Here is a 19,520-nt window from a genome sequence, read left to right as displayed (position 1 = left end):
AGATCTGTGCCAATCTCTCCCTATTTTGTATGTGGGGTGCTGCCACAGCATGACTTGATGAGCGCTGTGTAGGTGCACACCCAGCATTGGAACCTGCAAACCCTGGGCCCCTGAAGTGGAGTTTGTGAACTTCACCACTACACCACTGGCCCCTGGTTGTCTTTTTTTAATGACTGAATCATAGAGCTCTTTATATATTTTGGATATAAATCCTTTATCAATTAGATGTTTTACAAATAGTTTTTCCCAGTCTGTGGCTTCTTTTTCATTCCTTAATGCTATCTTTCAGGGTGCAGAAAAATTTAATTTTGATGAAGTCTAATTTATCAATTTTTTTTTTAAATTCATACTTTTTGTTTCCTAAAAATTATTTGCCTAATCCAAAATTATAAAGATTCTTTCCTATGTTTCCTTCTAGAACTTTTATAGTTCTAGGTTTTACATTTATGGCTATGATCCACTTCATGTTGCTATTTGTAAATGATGCAAGCTAAGGATTGAGGTCCTTTCTTCCTTTCCTTTTTTCTCTTTTTCTCATTTTGCATATGGTTGTCCAAATGTCCCAGCATCTTTTCTTGAAAAAACTATCCTTACCCCCATGGAATTACGTTGGCGTGTTATCAAAAGTCAAATAGTCATTTGTGTGTGGATCTTTGAACCCTCTGTTGTGTTCCACTGATCTGTATGTTTATCTTTATGCCAATATCACACTATCTTGTTTACTGTAGCTTTATAGTAAGTCTTGAGATCAGGTAGTGTGAGTTTTCCAACTATTTTCTTTTTCAAAATTGTTGATATTCTAGGTCTTTTGTTTTTCCAAATAAATTTTAGAGCAGCTTTTTCAATTTCTGTAAGAAAGATTGCTTGGATTTTAATTGGAATTGTAGTGAAGCTTTAGATCAATTTTTAGGAGGTTTGACGTATGAACAACACTGAACCTTCCAATCCATGAACATAATATATCTCTTCATTTATTTTCCTCTTCTTTAATTTCATTTAGCAATGTTTTCTATTTTCTGTGTGCAGGTCTTACACACATTTTGCTAAACTTATTGTAAATGGTATTTTTAAATTAGCTTTCTATTTTTGTTGCTAGTGTATAGAAGTAAATTACTTTTTGTGTATTTACTTTGAGTCCTGTGATTTTGCTAAATTTACTTATTAGCTCTATTAGTTTTTTGTAGATTCCTCAGGATTTTCTATGTAAATGATCGTGTCCTTTGCAAATAAAGGCACATTTATTTCTTCTTTCCCAATCTATATACATTATTATTATTATTATTATTATTATTATTATTATTATTTTTGCACTCTACAGACTCTCTGGTACACACTGTTGAATAGAAGTCATAGGAGCAAACATCCTGGCCTCATTTCTGATATTAGCAGGAAAGCATTCAGTCTTTCACCATTAAGTATAACGTTAGTTTAGTTTTTGGTGTAGATGCCTTTCATAAGGTTAAGGAAGTTTCCTCTGTTTCTAGTTTGGTAAGCATTTTAATCATGAACGGATGCTGGATTGTTTTTCAAATGCTTTTTCTGTGTCTATTGAGATGATTATATATATAACATTTATATTATATTTAACATATTAAATATTTTTATATATAAAATCATCTCAATATATAAAAACTATGTATGTATTTGAATAAATATATGTGTGTATGTATATATATATATTTGAATGTTGATCCAACCTTGAATTCCTGGGGTAAAACTCACTTGGTCATGATGTATAATCCTTTTTATATTTTGCTGAATTTGATTTGTTAATATTTCTTAAGGCTTTTTCCTTTTATGTTCATGAGGGATATTGGTCTGTAGTTTTCTTTCCTTGAAATGTCTTTGTTTTAAGGTAAAGTTGACTTCACAAAATAAGTGGTAGGTGTTCCCTGTTCTATTTTTGATGAATTTTTGTAGAATGGGTATCCTTTCTTCCTTAAAAGCTTGGCAGAATTCACCCCTGAAGTCATATTGGCTTCAAGTTTTCTCTGTTTTGAATGAAGATTTCAAATTCTTTAACAGATATAGGGCTATTCAAGTTCTCTATTCTTGAATGAGCTTTGGTAGTTTATGTCTTTCAATAAATTTATCCATTTCACCTTAGTCATCAAATTTATTAACATATAGTTGTTCGCATAAGTCTCTTATTTTCCTTTTAATAACTATTGGATTGGTAGTGATGTGTCTTCTTTCATTCCTGATATCTACAGTTTGTTTTTTCTCTTTTTTCTTTAGCCCTTTGGCTAGAAGTTTATACATTTTGTAAACTTTTCCCCAAAGAATCAGCTTTTGGTTTCATTGATTTTTCACTAGTGCTTTTTCTATTTTTATTTTCTCTATTGCTTGTCTATTGCTTATTCTCTTTTCCATTTCATCAAGTTCTTGCTCTTCTCTTTATTTTTTTCTTCCTTATGCTTCTTGTGGGTTTAATTCAATCTTCTTTCTCTAGTGTCTTAAGGAAGAAGCTTAGATTGTTGATTCACGCCCTTTCTTCTTTTCTACTATAGGCCTTTAAGGCTATAAATTTCCCTCTAAGCACTGCTTTAGCTGAGTCCCACACATTTTTGATACATTATGTTTCAATTTTAATTCAATTTTTTTTTTGTGAAGATTGACCCTGAGCTAACATCTGTTGCCACTCTTCCTCTTTTTGCTTGAGGAAGATTGTCTCTGAACTAACATCTGTGCCAGTCTTCCTGTATTTTGTATGTGGGATGGCACCACACCATGGCTTGGTGAATGTTGCATAGGTCTGTGCCCGGGATCTGAACCCACAAACCCCAGGCTGCAGACGTGGGGCTCGCAAACTTAATTACTACTCCACTGAGCTGACCCCAACTCATGAATTTTTAGGATTATGTTATTTACTTTCCAAGTATTCATGAATTTTACAGGTAACTTTCTGTTATTAACTTGTGTTTAATTCCCTGAGGTCACAGAGCACATACTATTTATAGTAGTCTTTTTAAATTTGCTGACATTTATTTTATGGCCCAAGGTATGGTCTGACTTGGTGAATGCTTTGTGTGCACTTGAAACAAATATATTTTCTGCTGATCTTGAGTGGAGTGCTCTGTAAATGTCAATCAGGTGGAGTTGGTTGATAGAGCTTTTCAGGTCTTCTATATCCTTACTGATTTATTTTTCTACTTGTTTTATCAACTATGGAGAGAGGAGTGTTAAAAGTCTTAACTAAAATTGTGAAGTTGTCTTTTTCTTCTTTTAGTTCAAATGGTTTTTACTTTATACATTTTTAAGTCTTATTATTAGGCACATGCACATTTAAAATTGTTATGCCTTCTTGATGAGTTGAATGCTTTATCATTAAGTTTTGTCCTTCTTTATTCCTGGCGATTCATCTTCTTTCTTAACTCTTCTGCGTACAGTTTTCAGGGTATATTGTTTTCCTATTCTTTAAATTTTAACCAATGGCATTTGCCAAATCAAATTTGGAGAAAGTGGGAGAGAAAGTTGCTAAAGATGATTCCCAGATACCTGGCTAACGTAATGGAAAAGAGAGTAAAATCAGTCATGAAGGCAGGGATAGCCTTATGAGGAAAATAAAAGTTCAGATTTTCTTTTATTTATATATTCATATTTTCTCCCCCAAGCTCCAGGACATAGTTGCATATCCTAGTTGTAAGTCAAAAGTTCAGATGTTAATCTGTCCTGTTTCAGTGGTAATTGGATATAAAGGTAAAGATGTAGGTAACTTGAGTCAAATTCCAGAAGAGAGACATGCCTGAATTTAGAGATTTGTAAATCAATGGGAATAAAGAACAAAGGATCAAAGCCAAAATCCTGAGGAACAGGAAGAGTAAAGGGTTCCTGGAAAGAGGAAAAATCAGCAAAGGAGACTGAAAAGGAGTGAATGACTTACAGTGTAAAAGAAAGAAAAAGAGAATGCTGATTCATATGCTAAAGACGTAGAGGAGTTTTGAAAAAGTGAATGATGCGGGGTCAGTGAGCCGAGGAGTCGAAAGAAAGATTTCTTGGACTCTCAAGGTCTGGCAGTAGTGCTCTTTTATTTAGAGAATAGTATAGAATAGCATGGGGACAGGACCCATGGGCAGTCAGAGCTGCTGCGAGGGGACAGGGCCAACGGGCAGTCAGAGCTCCTGCTGCTGCCCCCGCTGGCATGGGGACAGGACCCATGGGCAGGCAGAGCTGCTGCCAGCATGTTGCTGTTGCTGCTGCCACTTCTGCTGCAAAGTTGGGTGGAGAGTAAGGCTAAATTTAAGGCGTAGGTATGTGAGTTATCTCTTTACGAGACAAAGAAAAAAGTTAAAATGGTACCAGTGCCGGTAGGGTCTGGCCATTGGGCGGTCCCACAACTTTTGGATAAGAATCAAACCGGATTGAGTAAATGGCAGAAGTCACCGCTCAAATATTATCTTCAACTAAAGACAAAGGAGGATTTTGGGGTGGGGGGTCAGTTACATGAGGTTGCCAGACAGTAAACAACTTAAGTTCTTGCCTTCCCCATTAAGAGTTTCCAGAGATAAGGCCATCCCCCCTTCCTCCTGGTGCAGAGAGGGAGGTGAATTCAGGTTTAATGAATGAGTAATAGATAGATTTAGGCATATGTAGGCTAAGAAGAAGGAGCCAGTGGTAAGAAAGAGATTAAAGATACAAAAAGCAGAAGCGGCATGCCACTGATGGAATAGTGTCTTTAGGTCTGCGAAGAGTACCCGTTTCAGCGCACAGGTGGACTGATTAGTCTTAAAAATGGGGAAGGGATATATCTACAGCTCACATGGGAATAGAAATGTGAGAAGATTGAAGCATTGTTACTAAAGGCTCCTTTTTTTCCTCTGTAAAGAAGTCGGGGACGGGGAGAAAAGGGTAAGAAGGCAAGACGAGGAGGAGGAGAGGTGAGGAGAATGGCAAAGACTTGGAATGAATGTTACGGGGAATGAGAAAGAATCTTGATCAAGGAAAGGTAAAGGAATTGCCAAGCAGTACATAGCAACCAATTGAAATGGGAAATTATCTTCGTAGTAGTTTTGAGAGGTGGTGTGATTTTTTTTCGCCCCCAGCTAGACGCAGGCTCCAGCTTGTAGAATCTGAGGGGTGAATTTTAAGATTGATATAGGGTTGGGGGCTTGTTGTGGAGGTAGAAAGACGGGTGCACAGGTGCGTGGGATTTGTCTTAGAAAGAAGGAAGCGTTATGTCTGCGAGAGTTCAGATGTTGTTGTGGGTATTTAAAATGATAGGCCGTGAGTAAGGAAGGAAAGAAGATGCTCAGCTAGGATATCCCTCCATCCCTTTACGACCTCAAATAATTTTGTACACGGGCTGGGCGGGGGTGCGGAGGACCAAGCTCTCGCCAGTGTGTCGCGGCCATCACAGCTCTCGCAGAATCTAAGAGGGGACGGAGCAGGGGCACAAGGAGACTTAGTAGAGATGTCTGGGCTCGCCGCAGTGACGAGAGCGGCGGCATGAGCAACCTGGTCACCGCCCGCTTGCCAGATCCACTCTGGGATGGGGGTCAGCGGGACGCTGCCTGGCCCGGAAGCTTCTCTGCCGACCCGGAAGCAAAGCCGTGCGGCGGAGGCGCCGCGGTGGAGCCACCGCCTCTTGGCCGCTTCGCCGCTGCTTGGGGATCCGGGACCGCGGCGGCGCCGGGTTGCCCTGATGATCCCCGGCAGGCGGCGGCGGCGGCAGAGGCGGCGGAAGGATGACCTCTCCTCGGGAGCGGGGTGCCGACCTCGCCCGTTTCTACACTGTCACCGATCCCCAGCGACACCCGAGGGGCTACACGGTGTATAAGGTCACCGCCCGGGTGAGTGCCAGTGTCGGGCGGGGGTAGGAGCCTGAATTGAGACATGCGTGACTGGGGTGGGGACCCTGGTGTAGGTTTACCTGACCCCGGGTCAGAGCCGAGGGTGGGTCTGGGTGCACCTAGTGCCGAGACAGGCGTCGGAGGTGGGGATTTCAGGAAGGCTGGGGTAGGCGCTGAGTGCGGGATGCCCAGGACTCTGCTGGAAAAGGTCGCGGTCGTGTCCCCATTCCTGGGTGGGGCAGAGGTTGATGGTTTTAAATTGATGACTCAGCCCCCATTCCATTTAGCTTTCTCTTCTGAGGCTGAAATTTGCAGAAGTGGTTTTGCTTGTTTCCCAGGGAAAATGCAAATTTAAAACATTAATTTTTATATTATTTGGTATGTGTAATGGAAGGTATTTCTTCTCTTGACTGTTTATACAGCGTCAGGGTTGCACTGAGGCAGACAAGACTTCTTGGGAAGGATGTCAGTGTTAGGGCCATCAGCCTGGGACCTCGGTCTGGCTGTGTCTTTTTGCCTCCGAGTTTTTCACGGTTTACAGAAGGAAACGTGAGAAATTGTACTGAAGGTGTCTTGTGTGAGTTGTCTTGAGGGCTCACTTAGAAGTTGCGAGCCTCCTTTGCATCAACTGACCGATCCATTTTTAAATACCCACTTTATGTTTCACTGCTCTTGCGCTTTTCAAAGAAAGTTGTCATCTCTTCTTAGAAAATGCGACTAATAAAATCAAATAAGTATGTATGTACTGTATGTATGAGTAGGTGTGTATGTTAGACGTTTTGTACATGTCACTCAATCCTAATTTTAATGATGAGGAAACTGAGATTCAAGGAAGTTTCGTTAACTTGGCACACGTGGGGTTTGAGCCCAGTTCTCCTTAACTCCAAGTTATATAAAAAGTTAAGAATTAACTCTATCATTATCATTAATTGTTAAAAAAAGAGAGGTACAGATAGTAGTAATAGTATAATATACATTTGGAGGATGTAGTAATCATATGTGATAGAGAGCTCAGGAAGTAGGCCTTGAGAAGAACCTTAAAAGTTAAGTAGATTTAGATAAGCACAGTGGGGCATAGAAGTGGCACATAATTTATGGAAATGGTACACAATTCAGACATATGTGAGAAGATGGTGTTGATGCAAATAACCCATAACCAGACTATAAATGAAAATGTGGGTGAATTTATTCTGAGCCAAAATGTCAGGACCACATAGCCCACGTGTGAGGACTGCCTGCCCCAAGGAAGGAAGGGCAGCAAAGAAGTGGGGTGCACAGAGTGGTTATATACCCCCAAAGAGCATGTTTCACATGATTGAAATGTCCCTTTTACAGTAGTCACAAGACTGGGCACAATGACTGATGGACACAGCAGGGAGCAGGTCTGTTGTCTCCAGCTGGGTGGTCACAGATGAGCGCAGCAATCAGTTCCTAGCCTAGGGAAAGATGCTTATCCTTAAGGAAATGCCAGTGTCGGGGGAAGTTGCACCTTTATCTTAAGGGCATTTTCAATGCATGCGCCACAGCCAGGTCAGGCCCTTTTGGAAGAAGTCAGGCCGAATTAGGTTTACACCCAGTGGTTTCCTCATATACTCCAATATGTCCTATTGCTTGTCATTTCTATTTGTCAATGGGATAAGCAAGTTTGTTTAAAGATACTAAGACTAGGCCTGATCATTGCAGAGGGCTGTCCTGAGAATAGAGAGAAATTCACTACTCCCTGTTTGCCAGTAAGGTTGTTGTATAAGTGGAATGTTAGTTTCAGGTTATGTAAGAAATTTCTTAAGATTAAGGGGCCCTTATAATACTACTCTTGAGACCTTTCTAGTCATTGGGTCCTTCAAAAAATCTAGACTTAGTTTCCTAATATAGTTTATGGAATTAGAACAAATTTTAACATACATATGTTCCCCTCACAGCACCTGTTCATCCCTTGTTATAGCACTTACCACAGTTATATTGTATCAATCTGTTTACATGTCTGTCTCTAGTAGATTTAGAGCAGGTCTCTATCATGGTTATTTGTTTCCTTTTACATCACTTAAGGCAGTGGATGGCACATAGTGCCTGAAAAACTATGGTTGAGTGTTTTCCTCTCCATTCTAGGCAGCACACCCAATAAATGTTTAGTTCCAGACACTAAGTGCTGTGAGGGATACAAGGCTGAATAATGGCCCTCCCTTTCAAGGATACTCCTAGTAGAAGAGAGCCTACTGGACTTGAGGAAGTATAGTACAAGATAGAAAGGGTTAAATGTCCTAAGAGACTACAGAAAAGAGCTATGGGATTTCAGCAGACAGAGAGGTTGCTTCTGGCTCCAGGGATCAAGGAACATGTACCAATTAAGACAGGGAGTGAAAGATGGGAAGAATCCAACAGGTGGATAGAAGGAGAGGGCATTGTGGGTAGGAGGGATCGAGCCCGGAAAGGCCTAAAGAAAGCAGTGTGAGTGTGGAAATTGAATAGGAAACACTGAGTATGATGATTACTTGTATTCTTACTTTACGAAAGGAAAGGTTAACCCAATTTACGTCTTAAATATCTTTTCTTAAGCTGTGAACTGTTTACAGAACTATTCTGACTACATAAATTAGAAGATAAAGTAGCATATTGCCCTAGAACCAACCAAATCCTTGTAATATGCATGCCACATATTGCTGTGGTTATTTGAACTTGAAAATTGCTTACACTGCCTTTTTTCTCCTTGTAAATGTTTATGTCCTCATTTATTGCTAATGTTACAGATTTTATTTTTTGATTTTGAGGTTTAAGCGTCAACATTGAGAAATACTTTAAAAATAACTGTGCTTAATATTATAAAACAAGTAAAATATTTATTGTTTTTTGAGGCTTAAGGAGAAAAACATCTTTCCTTAGGAGAATTAACCAGGTAAGTAGTGGTCCCCTGAGAGAAACTGATGAGATAAAAATTAGGAATGTCTTCTGTATGTTTCCCACTGCTGATTTACTTCTAGCTTTAAGGAACAAATCTCTTTATTCTTGATCCTTGCAGGCTTCTTTCTTTAGCAGGAGAATTAGAAGCCTTGGAAGTACCAATGCTAAATTTTGGGGAGCATAACAACTCTTTTGTCTTAAATTTCCTTTGTACTTTTTTTCACTTCTGTGGAACCTGGCAGGCTTAGAGAACCTTGTGGTCAGTGAGCAAACTTGCTGACAGATTTCTTAGTTTAATTCTGTTTCGCTTCTTAATTTTTACCTAGAATAAGTACCTCTATTCAGAATTGGGAAATTCTGTAGATTTCTTTTGATTCTTTAGTTGAAGGAAACATAGATATAAAAGAACCATTAGCGGTGTTTTTGGTTGTTTCATCATGCTAAGTTTACAAAATTCTCATATTGTAATCTGGATTTCCCAGCAATGTTAAGTGCATGGTAATTCTTGCCTGTATTCTTTCAATGAAAATGGGAAGCAAAAGACAGACTTTTATTCCTAAAAGACAGTGCCACCTTATGACTTTATTTTGTTTATATCGAGGCATAATTTTATATACAATAAAATTCACCAATTTTAAGAGTACAGTTCGATGAGTTTTGGCAAATGTATATAGCTCTGTAACCACCACCACAGTCATCACTGCAGAAATTCCCTCATGTTCCTTTGCAGTCAGTCCCTTCTCCCCACCCCCTGTTGCTAGGCAACCACTGGTCAGCTTTCTCTCATTATAGATTAGGTTGTATTTTCTAGAATTTTATATAAATGGAATTATACGGTCTGTACTTTTCTGGGTCTGACTTTTTTTAACTCAACATGATTATTTGAGATTCATCTATGTTGTTGTGTGTTTTTATTCTCTTTTATTGCTGATCAGTATTCCATTGTATGGTTACCCTACCATCGGTCCATTTACCTGTTGATGGACATTTTGAGTTGTTTCCAGTTTTTGGCTATTATGAACATTTGTATGCAAGTCTTTGTGTAGACATGTGCTTTCATTTCCCTTGATAGCTCACAGCCTTGTTTACTATAGCTTTATGCTAAGTCTTGAAATCAGGTCATCTAAGTCCTCTAACTTTCTTTCTCAAAATTGTTTTGGCTATTTTAGATTGTTTGCGTTTTCATATAAAGTTTACAATTAGCTTGTAGGTTCTACAAACATGCCTACCCAGATTTTGACTGAGATTACATTGAGAATGTAGATCAATTTCAAAAGAATTGATGTCTTAACGATATTGAGTCTTCTGATCCATGAACATATATCTTCCATTTATTTAGCTCTTTAGTTTGTCTGAGCAATGTTTTCTAGTTTCAACGTGCAGGTCTTGCACATGCTTAAAGTAATTTGGGTTTGTTTTCAAAATGTGAGAATACGTAAGTCCTCATTTTACATAGCTAATATTTGTTGAGTAATAATTGCAAACACTTATATGGTGCTTACTATAAGTCAAGCACTGTTCTAAGTACTTTATATAAATTAGCATATTTTTCACGGCAGCCCAGTGAGTAGATGCTATGATTATCCTCACGTTGTCAATGAGGAAATTGAGGCACAGAGAGATTAAGTAACTTGCCCAGGGTCACACAGCTAGCTAGTGGTAGAATCTAGATTTGAAGCCAGGTAAACTGGCCCCAGTCACAGTGTGTGCTTTTGATCCCAGTCCTGTGCTGCTGAATACCTATATTATAAAACACATTTCATTAGATTCTGTAGGTGTACATATGAGGACTCCTGTTTGTCCCCTCAGGGCCCTTACTGTAATTTGGCAAGAGTGATGGATACATGGATAATACAGTGATCATGATGACGTGAACAAAGGGGAGCAAGGGAATGAATGGAACAAGTGCTCAGCTTGACTTAAGTCTGAAAACGGACATTTCCAAAGATGCAAATAGAAACTCTGTTTGTATTGCTTGGAGGGAACCTGCTTTCAGTTCCTGACCGTAATCTTACGTGGCCTGCTTGAGCTTGGGAAGGGAATTATTTGTAGTTTCCCAGGTGTGCTAGTATACTGTGTTTTCCCATACCGCTCTGTTAGATGCTGTTTCCTCTGTTTGGAATGCTCTTCCCTGTTGTCTTGGCAATCCCTGTCCGTCTCAAGTGTGTTCTCCTAGAAGCCATTCTTACCTGCAGGACTCCGTGTGTCTTTTATACTCCTGCATTAAAGCCTTTATCATAGTGTACTTGTCTGCCCCCTCCTCTGAGGGCAGACTCTGTCTTTTTAACTTTGGATTCTTGGTGCCTCGCACAGAGCCTGGACTATAGTAGAGACTTGAGATAGGGCTAGAAATAGGCAATGCTTTTCTTTTGTAAGTTAGCATACAGTAAAATTGATTTTTTTTGTTATGTAATTCAGTGAACCTCGGCACATGTAAATTCGTTCGTCCACTCACCATAATCAGCCAGCAACAGTTCCATCATCCCCAAAACTCCCTCCTGCTCTCCCTTTTTCACACTCTTTTCCCCACCTCTTACCCTCTGGCAACCACTCACCTACTCTCCACCCCTCTACTTTTGTCTCTTTTAGAGTGTCATATAAATAGAATCATATGGTGTTTAACCTTTTGAGATTATTTTTTGCCCGTTTTTTTTCGTTGGGTTGTTTGTTTTCTTACTGTTGAGTTTTGGGAGTTGTTTATTTGTTCTATATGTAAGTTTTTTGTCAGATACGTGATTTGCAAATATTTTCTCCCATTGTTTAGCATGTCTTTTCATTCTCTTAACAGTTTCTTTTACGAAGCAAAAATTTAAGTTTTGGTGAAGTCCACTTTATCATTTTCTTTCTTTTATGGAGTATGCTTTTAGTGTCATGTCTAAAAACTCTCTACTAACCCCATGTCACAAATATTTTTCCCCAATGTTTTCTTCTGGAAGTTTTATTGTTTTGCCTTCTACATTTAGCTCTATGATCATTTTGAGTTTATTTTTGTATGAGGTGTGAGGTTTAGATGGAGCTTCATTTTTTTTTTTATTAAGGTTATGAAGGTTAACATCCTTGTGAAATTACAGTTGTACATCATTATTGGTCATGTTGTAGGTACACCACTTCACCCCTAGTGCCCTCCCCCCACCCCCCTTTCCCCTGGCAACCACTGATCAGTTCTCTTTGTCTATATGTTAACTACCACCTATGAGTGGAGTCATACAGAGTTCGTCTTTCTCTGTCTGGCTTATTTCACTCAACATAATACCCTCAAGGTCTATCCATGTTCTTGTGAATTTGTCCTTTTTTATGGCTGAGTAGTATTCCATTGTATATATATACCACATCTTCTTTATCTAATCATCAGTTGCTGGGCACTTAGGTTGGTTCCATGTCTTGGCTATTGTGAATAATGCTGCGATGAACATAGGGGTGCATGGGACTTTTGGAATTGCTGATTTCAGGTTCTTAGGATAGATACCCAGTAGTGGGATGGCTGGGTCATAAGATATTTCTGTTCTTAACTTTTTGAGGAATCTCCATACTGTTTTCCATAGTGGCTGCACCAGTTTGCATTCCCACCAAGGTGGAGGTTCATGTAGATATCCAATTGCATGTAGATATCCAATTGCAACAAAACGCCGTTTGTTCAAGAAACTAGCCTTTCTTCATTGAATTGCCTTTGCACCTCTGTCAAAAATCAATTAGCCATATGTGTGTGGGTCTGTTTTGTTCCATATAACATTGTCTTGATTATAGTAGGTTTATACTAAGTCTTAAAATTAGGTAGTATGATTTCTCCAACTTTATTCTCCTGTTTCAAAATTGTTTTGAAAATTCTAATTCCTTTGCTTTTCCATGTAAATTTTAGAATCAGCTTGTCTCTATCTACAAGAAATCCTGATGGGATTTTGATTAGAATTGGGTTAAATTTGTAGATCAGTTGGGGGAGGATTGACATCTTTACTATGTTGAATCTTCGAATACATGAACATAGTTTGCCTTGCCATTAATGTAGGTGTTCTTTGATTTCTTTCATCAGCATTTTATAGTTTTCAGCATACAGATTTTGTACATGCTTTGTTAGATTTATTCTTCAGCATTTCATCTTTTTGTAGCTATTGTAAGTAGTATTTTTTTAAAAAAATTCAGCATTTCATCTTTTTGTAGCTATTGTAAGTATTTTTTTAAAAAAATTCAGTTTTCAGCTTTTTATTGTTAGTATAAAGAGATTTGGTTCATTTTTGTGTTGACCTTACATTCTGTGACCTTTCCACAGTGACTTATTAATTCTAGGAGTTTTCGTAGAGTCCTTATTTTTTCCTACATAGGCAGTCCATGTTGTCTGGCATAAGGGATAGCTTTATTTCTTCTTTCCAATCTGCATGTCTTTTATTTCCTTTTCTTGCCTGTTGCACTAGCTAAGACTTACAGTGCAATATTGCATAAAAGTGGTGAGACTGGACACCCTTGCTTTGTTCATGATCTTAGGAAAAAGGCATTTAGTCTTTTACCCTTAAGTATGATAGTCACTGTGGAGTTTTTGTATTTGGGTGGCAGCATGTTTTAATTTTTAGTTTAGTTAGCTTTTTATTTTGAAAGTAATGCATATTCATAAACATTTCAAGTAATAATTTGAGTTACTTTAAAGAAATAAAAGAGCCTACTAAATTTTAAACCCTTAACCTCTTTCATTATTACAAATGCCCAGTGTTAAAGCAGTGAGAATTATTAGTGTTCAGTTGTTAAAACAGTAGCTCTGTGTAGATTTCATGAAGAAATATTGGTTTTGGCTTAATTTGGAGATATTTTCAGCAAATGAAGTAATTATGGGGGTAGAGAGGGAGATGAGTTTGTTGTAAAATGTAATTATGCTTAAAATCTTTGAAAAATCATGACTCTCAAGTTGTTCAGTTTTTTCCAGAGTCTGTTTTATTCTACCCTTTGTTTTTGATTCTTAATATTGTTAAGTAGAAAACTATGTTGTGTACCAAAAATTTAGTAAGTGGATTTTTAAAAATTCCTGTTTTTTGTTTATTGACAACTTGTATGCTCAGATATTAAGATTTTATGTTAAATTGCAAACTTTCTTTAACATTGAGAATTTTGATTCTCCTTGAACTTTGAATGGGAAATAGTTTACCTTAGAGTGGTACCATATAATTGGTAAAATTTAAGTGAGAAAAACAAGTTTAAGTGAGAAAGCAAATGTTTGTTGAGTACATAGAGGTAACTTGTTGTAGTTTCTTTATTCTCTCTTGAAACTTTCAGATTTTAATAATGTAGAAAGCAGCAATTCCTTACTTTCAACATACTGCTTTTGTCAAAACTTGTTAGAAAGTTGAACGTCTGAAATTTTTCCCATTGGCTTATCTATCTTATGTTGGAGTTCTTCCACTCCAGAGAACTAAAAAATGTAAAATGTCTAATTATGGTTTGTGCAGGTGCTGTCTCTCGGGTCCAGACTACCTGGCTGGTGGGTGATAACCAGCCCAAATACTCCTGCCAGCCAGTGACACCTGCAGCTCTGCAGGGAAAAGAGGGAGAGAGGAGCTGCGATGCAGGTGATGGGGTGGGAGGGAGCTTCAGCTGGGTAAGGGAACGCCTGCCCGTGTGCTTTGGGTGCTTTGAGGTACCTGCTCTTCTTGCCAGAGTTGTTTTTGTGTGTGTATGAAATGCAGTTTAAAGGTGTCAGTATATTTATACGAAAGTGCAGATTTTATGAAAGTCAAATGTCTGAAAGTCAGGATTGCATGCATTATGTTGATGAATGTGCCATTCGGTTTACCTAACCCCCATGATGGGAAATGTTCAGTATAGCTCAGCCTTCCATTTTTGTATATCCTGTTGTACCCGTCCTACATTTGGAGAGTCGTATCTTTGAGAAATGAAGAGTGGGCCTGCCCCTCCTTTTCTTTTCCTTTTTTTTCATGTTTGATTACTTGTATCTTGACATTTAATTTTTGAAAAATCTATGTTACTCTTGGACTTTATCTTCTTAACCCTGCTGCTATTACCCTAAACTAGCAGCTGAACACCAATAGTGAAGTAGCCATCAGAAGACTCGACACATAAATTGGTCAAAAAAATACCTTCTTAAACTATGTGTTTAACTTATTTCTGTTTGTTTCTAACGGGAGTTATTTTGTGATCATTTTTATTTAGGAAATCTAATAGTTAGATTTGAATAATTTTTGTAGTTTTGTTTTCTGGTGACTATCTCTTACTCTTATAGAGAAGACAGTTCTTCTCAGTCAAAAGGATAATTTCAAATCATTATTATAATAGTAATTAGATAAAAGAGTGCTTTTGACTTGACTTGTAAGGAGACTTGGTAATGTTCGTTAAGAAGTAGATAAAACAAGTCAGCTCCCTAGAAAGCATATAGAGGATCTAGTGACAGTATGATCTGTTGATTATTATGGGCCTGAGTTAGGCCAAGCCACATCTGGTCTTTGTTTTAAACATTAAAGAGGGCTCATTTGAAGGTTGCTTTTTCTTTGGTTTATTACTGAACTGGCGAAAAAGCAGTTCGTGGCTAGTGTCAGGGCCAGTATGCAAACCCCTGCATAATTCTTTCCATTCTCCCACAGTGGTGCTTCAACTTCTACGTTTTGGTTGACTTAATTTCTTTGTAAAAGACAGAATGGGTTTACCTAACAGGCATGGGGAACGTGACTCGCATGCTTGGGATTTTCATCTCTTGGAGGGCCGATTTAGTTCTATCCTGGAAAGAGCATTTTGTTTGGAATCAGGGAGTTGTGAGATCCCGTCCTGCCTGTCCTGAGTGTATGATGAGGATGAGTGTTCGTCTGTACTGTCTGCTCTTGGGCCTTGGAGAGCTCATCCTACCAGGCAGGGCTGTTGTGATGAGCCAATGAAGGACGGGAGTTAATTTTTTAGCACAGTAACAGATAGTTACCTTCACTGTGAGCCCTTATTTGTTTTCCTAAATTCAGAATTTGCTGTTGGCATCAACAAAGGCAGATGGACTACAAGCACTGCAGAAGCATTTCTCAGCTGTTTTCCAAATTTTGGGAGGTGTTGCACTAAATACATAAAATAATAATAAACAAGATAGGAAAAAAAGAAGTAGTTGAGTGGATAGATTGTCTTGGGAAATACTACATATCTTCCTTTTGGAGATTTACTAGGCATGGTAATGTATTAAAGACTTTGAGAAATTCTGCCGTAAGAAAGTTTTTTTAAACAAAAGTAAACTGAATTGATCATTAAGCCCTTCCTTTGAGAGCACTGATTTTGAAGAATACTGGTATTCCGTGCAGCATGGTTTATGAAGCACTGCTTCGAGGTGGTAGTTTTCAAGATGATTTTGTGATAGAATTCTCTATAGCAAAAGGCTCTTTAAGGTACTTACTGAGCCAGTGGTAGTTAATGCTTGCAGTGGAAATTTATGAACTTTAAATGAAAGGAATCACTGTTTTAACTTCCAACTTTTTTGGGAATATATTGGCTGAATTTTATGACAAAATATTGAAATTCACCCAGAAAAAATTACTAAATGCTAGCAGTCTATATCTGGGGAATTTATAGTATTTTTGTTTTAAAGTTGATATTACTTGTTGAGATAATTGGTAATATAGTATTAAAAGTTATAAAAATCTGGGTCTGAGGGCTCAATTTTGTTCATTTTCAGTATGATCGTATTCTTTCCTCATATTTCTGATTGATATTCTTATTTTTCATCAATTTTGCAGTCCCTAATTGTTGTTACTAATGGACATTTGGGCCCAATTCATGTTATCCTAACCCTTTTGTGTTTTTGGTTTCCATTTCAGAGGACACATTGTTAAGTTATTTAAATGAGATTATACATGTGGGAATGCTCAATCCCTTACATTGGGGTGCTAAGTGGTTGAACTGGGTAATGTATTTAGCAAGTGATTATATTTTTATAATGTAGTGGCATGGGAATCAGATCTAGTGTATTCTCCATTGACTTCAGTACCTAGTAACAGAGTAGGCACTAACATTTGTTAAATGAATAAGTGAAAGAATAAATAAAACCTAATAGTGACAGGGTTTTGTGGAAGTGAGAAAACTTAATTATTGCTGCAAATTCTAGAGATAAATTGAGGGATGCAGTATAGTGCAGTGGAAAGAGCACTGGACCAAGAGTCAGAAAATCTGAGTTCTAATTCCGAATCTAAAGGTGAATAACCATGTGACCTTACACAAGTCTCTGGATCTTGTTTCCTTGTTGGTAAAAGGGGGACTCATAATAACCACTCCTGCCTAGTTCATAGGTTGTTGAGGGAATGAAATGAATCATTGATATAAAATGCTTTGCAAATGTAAATGTGCGAAGTGAAGGTTTTTTCTCCCATGCTTAGCACAGAGCCTTGAACAGCGTTAGAACAGATAAAGACTTTCTCTCTTAATACTGAAAAGGAGGCTAAGAAACAGAGTTTAGGGCTGATTCTTGGCATGCTCACAGAGTGCTGAGGGTAGAAGGAGGAAGAGGAACCTCCAAGGGAGAAGCAAAGGAACCAAAGAGGAAAGAGAAGGGTCAGGAAGTGTAGCCCTCCACTTTCCAGACATGATTTTCACTCAGCTTTGTTTATGCTGTTGGGAAAGGGATATTTTCATTTGATTTTCTGAACTCTGCCTAAGTAAAATGTCCCCCGTTCATATGAGAAGTATTTGAGGGTGAAGAGAAATTCTTAGAAGCTTAAAATTAAAGACTTTCACTTAGGTGGTGTAAGAAAATTTCAACTTTGATTTTCTGTAATAGCCACGAGTAACTTATTACCATGAAAACGTTAACAGTCTTAAATCCCTGAAGTGTTCTTGACTGCTTTGGGGATGCCACTGTGGTCTGGACAGCGAGCACTCAGTGTCGTGGCAGTGCTCTGGGATGAAGTGCTTCCCAGTCTGTTGCTTAGCACACTACTGTTTTCTGAGATACTAAAATAAGTTTGGGAAATACACCCCACTCCATCTGCATGCCCCCTGCCCACCAGCCATACGAACCGCTAGGCTGTGAGGTCCCGCAAGGCAGGCGCTTTGTTCTGCTCTCCAGTGTAGCCCCAGCACATAGCAGAAGTATGCGAGACACTGAGAGTGTAGGTGAGAAATCGTAATCAAATTGGTTATTTCTGGCAAGATGATTTTAAAATTGTAGATATTGTTCAGGGATGGCCATCATATTTTTGCTTGCATAGTACACATATATTTGATTTCTAGCAATGGCTTACCTGGAGAAAATCCAAAATGTAATTCTTCTAATATGTACACCAAACCAGGAAATAATGTCTTTTGTCACAAAAATTTCATTTGCATATGTAAAGGACAATTACTTAAAATAGTAGGATACTTTGGTATATTTATAAAATGATTGAGGGGCTGGCCCCGTGGCCGAGTGGTTAACTTCGCGCGCTCTGCTGCATGCGGCCCAGTGTTTCGTTGGTTCGAATCCTGGGCGCAAACATGGCACTGCTCATCAAACCACGCTGAGGCAGCGTCCCACATGCCACAACTAGAAGGACCCACAACGAAGAATATACAACTATGTACTGGGGGGCTTTGGGGAGAAAAAGGAAAAAATTAAAAAAAAAATCTAAAAAAAAAATAATAAAATAAAATGATTGAGTTATAAATTCAGGAAATCTATTAATTTTTCCGAAAAATATAATTTGTAGAATGTAAGGTGTGCCTGAATAAACCCTATTGCCAGTGATCATATCAAATATATGTATACTCTATAAACAAAAAGATGTTAGCCATCCCTTAACAATAGTGACTATTTTTGGTGGGTGGATTATTAGTAGGTTGATTATCCCTGACTTTCTTCTCATTAGCACATTTTACAAAAATATGAGAAGGATTTTTAGGAGGCAAAATTAAATCATTTAATAATGTGAAACAACATAATTTTGCAAAGGTGTGTGTGTATTTGGTGGGGGGGGCTGATATTTGAAAGTAATAGCTAAAGTCCAATATTTTAATAATATATAGTTGTTAGTTACTTGTTCTAGCCTCTTATTCTAAATTTCTGTTGTCTGATATGGTAGCTGTTAGCCAGATGTGGCTATTTTTGTTTGAATTAAGTGAAATAAAATTAAAAATTTAGTTCTTCAGTCACAGTAGCCATGTTTCAAGTGCTCAGTAGCCACACGCACGCTTGTGGCCAGGGGGTACTGTGTTGAACAGTGCAGATAGAGAACTTTTCTTTCCATCATCAGAGAGAGTTCTGTTGGACAGCACTGTTCTAAATTAATGAAAGTTGCTAAGAGATTTCACCAAATTTATATATCCTGAAAGTTGGAGGATAGCGTAGCAAGAAATTGGAAACCTTTCCTGTCTGGAATTCTTAGGTGGAATTCAAGATAGTTAAATTCTCTAGTAAGGGATTGAAGGAGCTAACTTTTTTCTTTTTAAGATTTTACTTTTTTCCTTTTTCTCCCCAAAGCCCCCCGGTACATAGCTGTGTATTCCTATTTGTGGATCCTTCTAGTTGTGGCATGTGGGGTGCCACCTCAGTGTGGCTTGATGAGTGGTGCCATGTCTGCGCCCAGGATTCAAACCGGCGAAACCTTGGGCTGCCGCAGCGGAGCACGTGAACTTACCACTCGGCCCTGGGGCCGGCCCCGGAGCTAACTTTTTAATTAGAGAGTTCTTGGTGCCTTCTTGTTTACGTCCACCACAGCCAGGCCAGGCAGGGAGCATTATTCCTGTTTTATAGAGAAGAGCAAGCCTGTCAGTGGAGGAATCAGAAGGTGAACTCAGGTTTGTCTGACTTTATAAGAACATTAAATAAAATTGCATAAATTTCAGATGCACACAACTACAACTTTTTTTTTGGTAAGAACATTAAAGATTTAAAATTGC

At 38.3% G+C, this 19,520-nt stretch overlaps 1 protein-coding gene across 4 annotated transcripts in view; it reads left to right on the top strand.

The window, feature by feature from the left end:
- The first annotated feature begins 5,559 nt into the window (after positions 1 to 5,559).
- RPS6KC1 (ribosomal protein S6 kinase C1) overlaps positions 5,560 to 19,520 on the top strand; it is a 170,003-nt gene continuing 156,042 nt past the window's right edge. For 3 of the 4 annotated variants that reach the window (XM_046682331.1, XM_046682329.1, XM_046682328.1), the window contains exon 1: positions 5,560 to 5,789. In XM_046682331.1, coding sequence (XP_046538287.1) covers positions 5,685 to 5,789 — 105 coding nt within the window. In that variant the 5' untranslated portion in view covers positions 5,560 to 5,684. Of the gene's footprint in view, positions 5,790 to 14,113; positions 14,234 to 19,520 lie in introns of all 4 variants that reach the window. The other variant, XM_046682330.1, reaches the window with a different exon arrangement.

This window comes from Equus quagga, chromosome 13, assembly GCF_021613505.1.
Source record: "Equus quagga isolate Etosha38 chromosome 13, UCLA_HA_Equagga_1.0, whole genome shotgun sequence".
NCBI lineage: Eukaryota > Metazoa > Chordata > Mammalia > Perissodactyla > Equidae > Equus > Equus quagga.
Note: the sequence above shows the minus strand (reverse complement) of the source record. Positions and strands in the feature narration are given on the sequence as shown.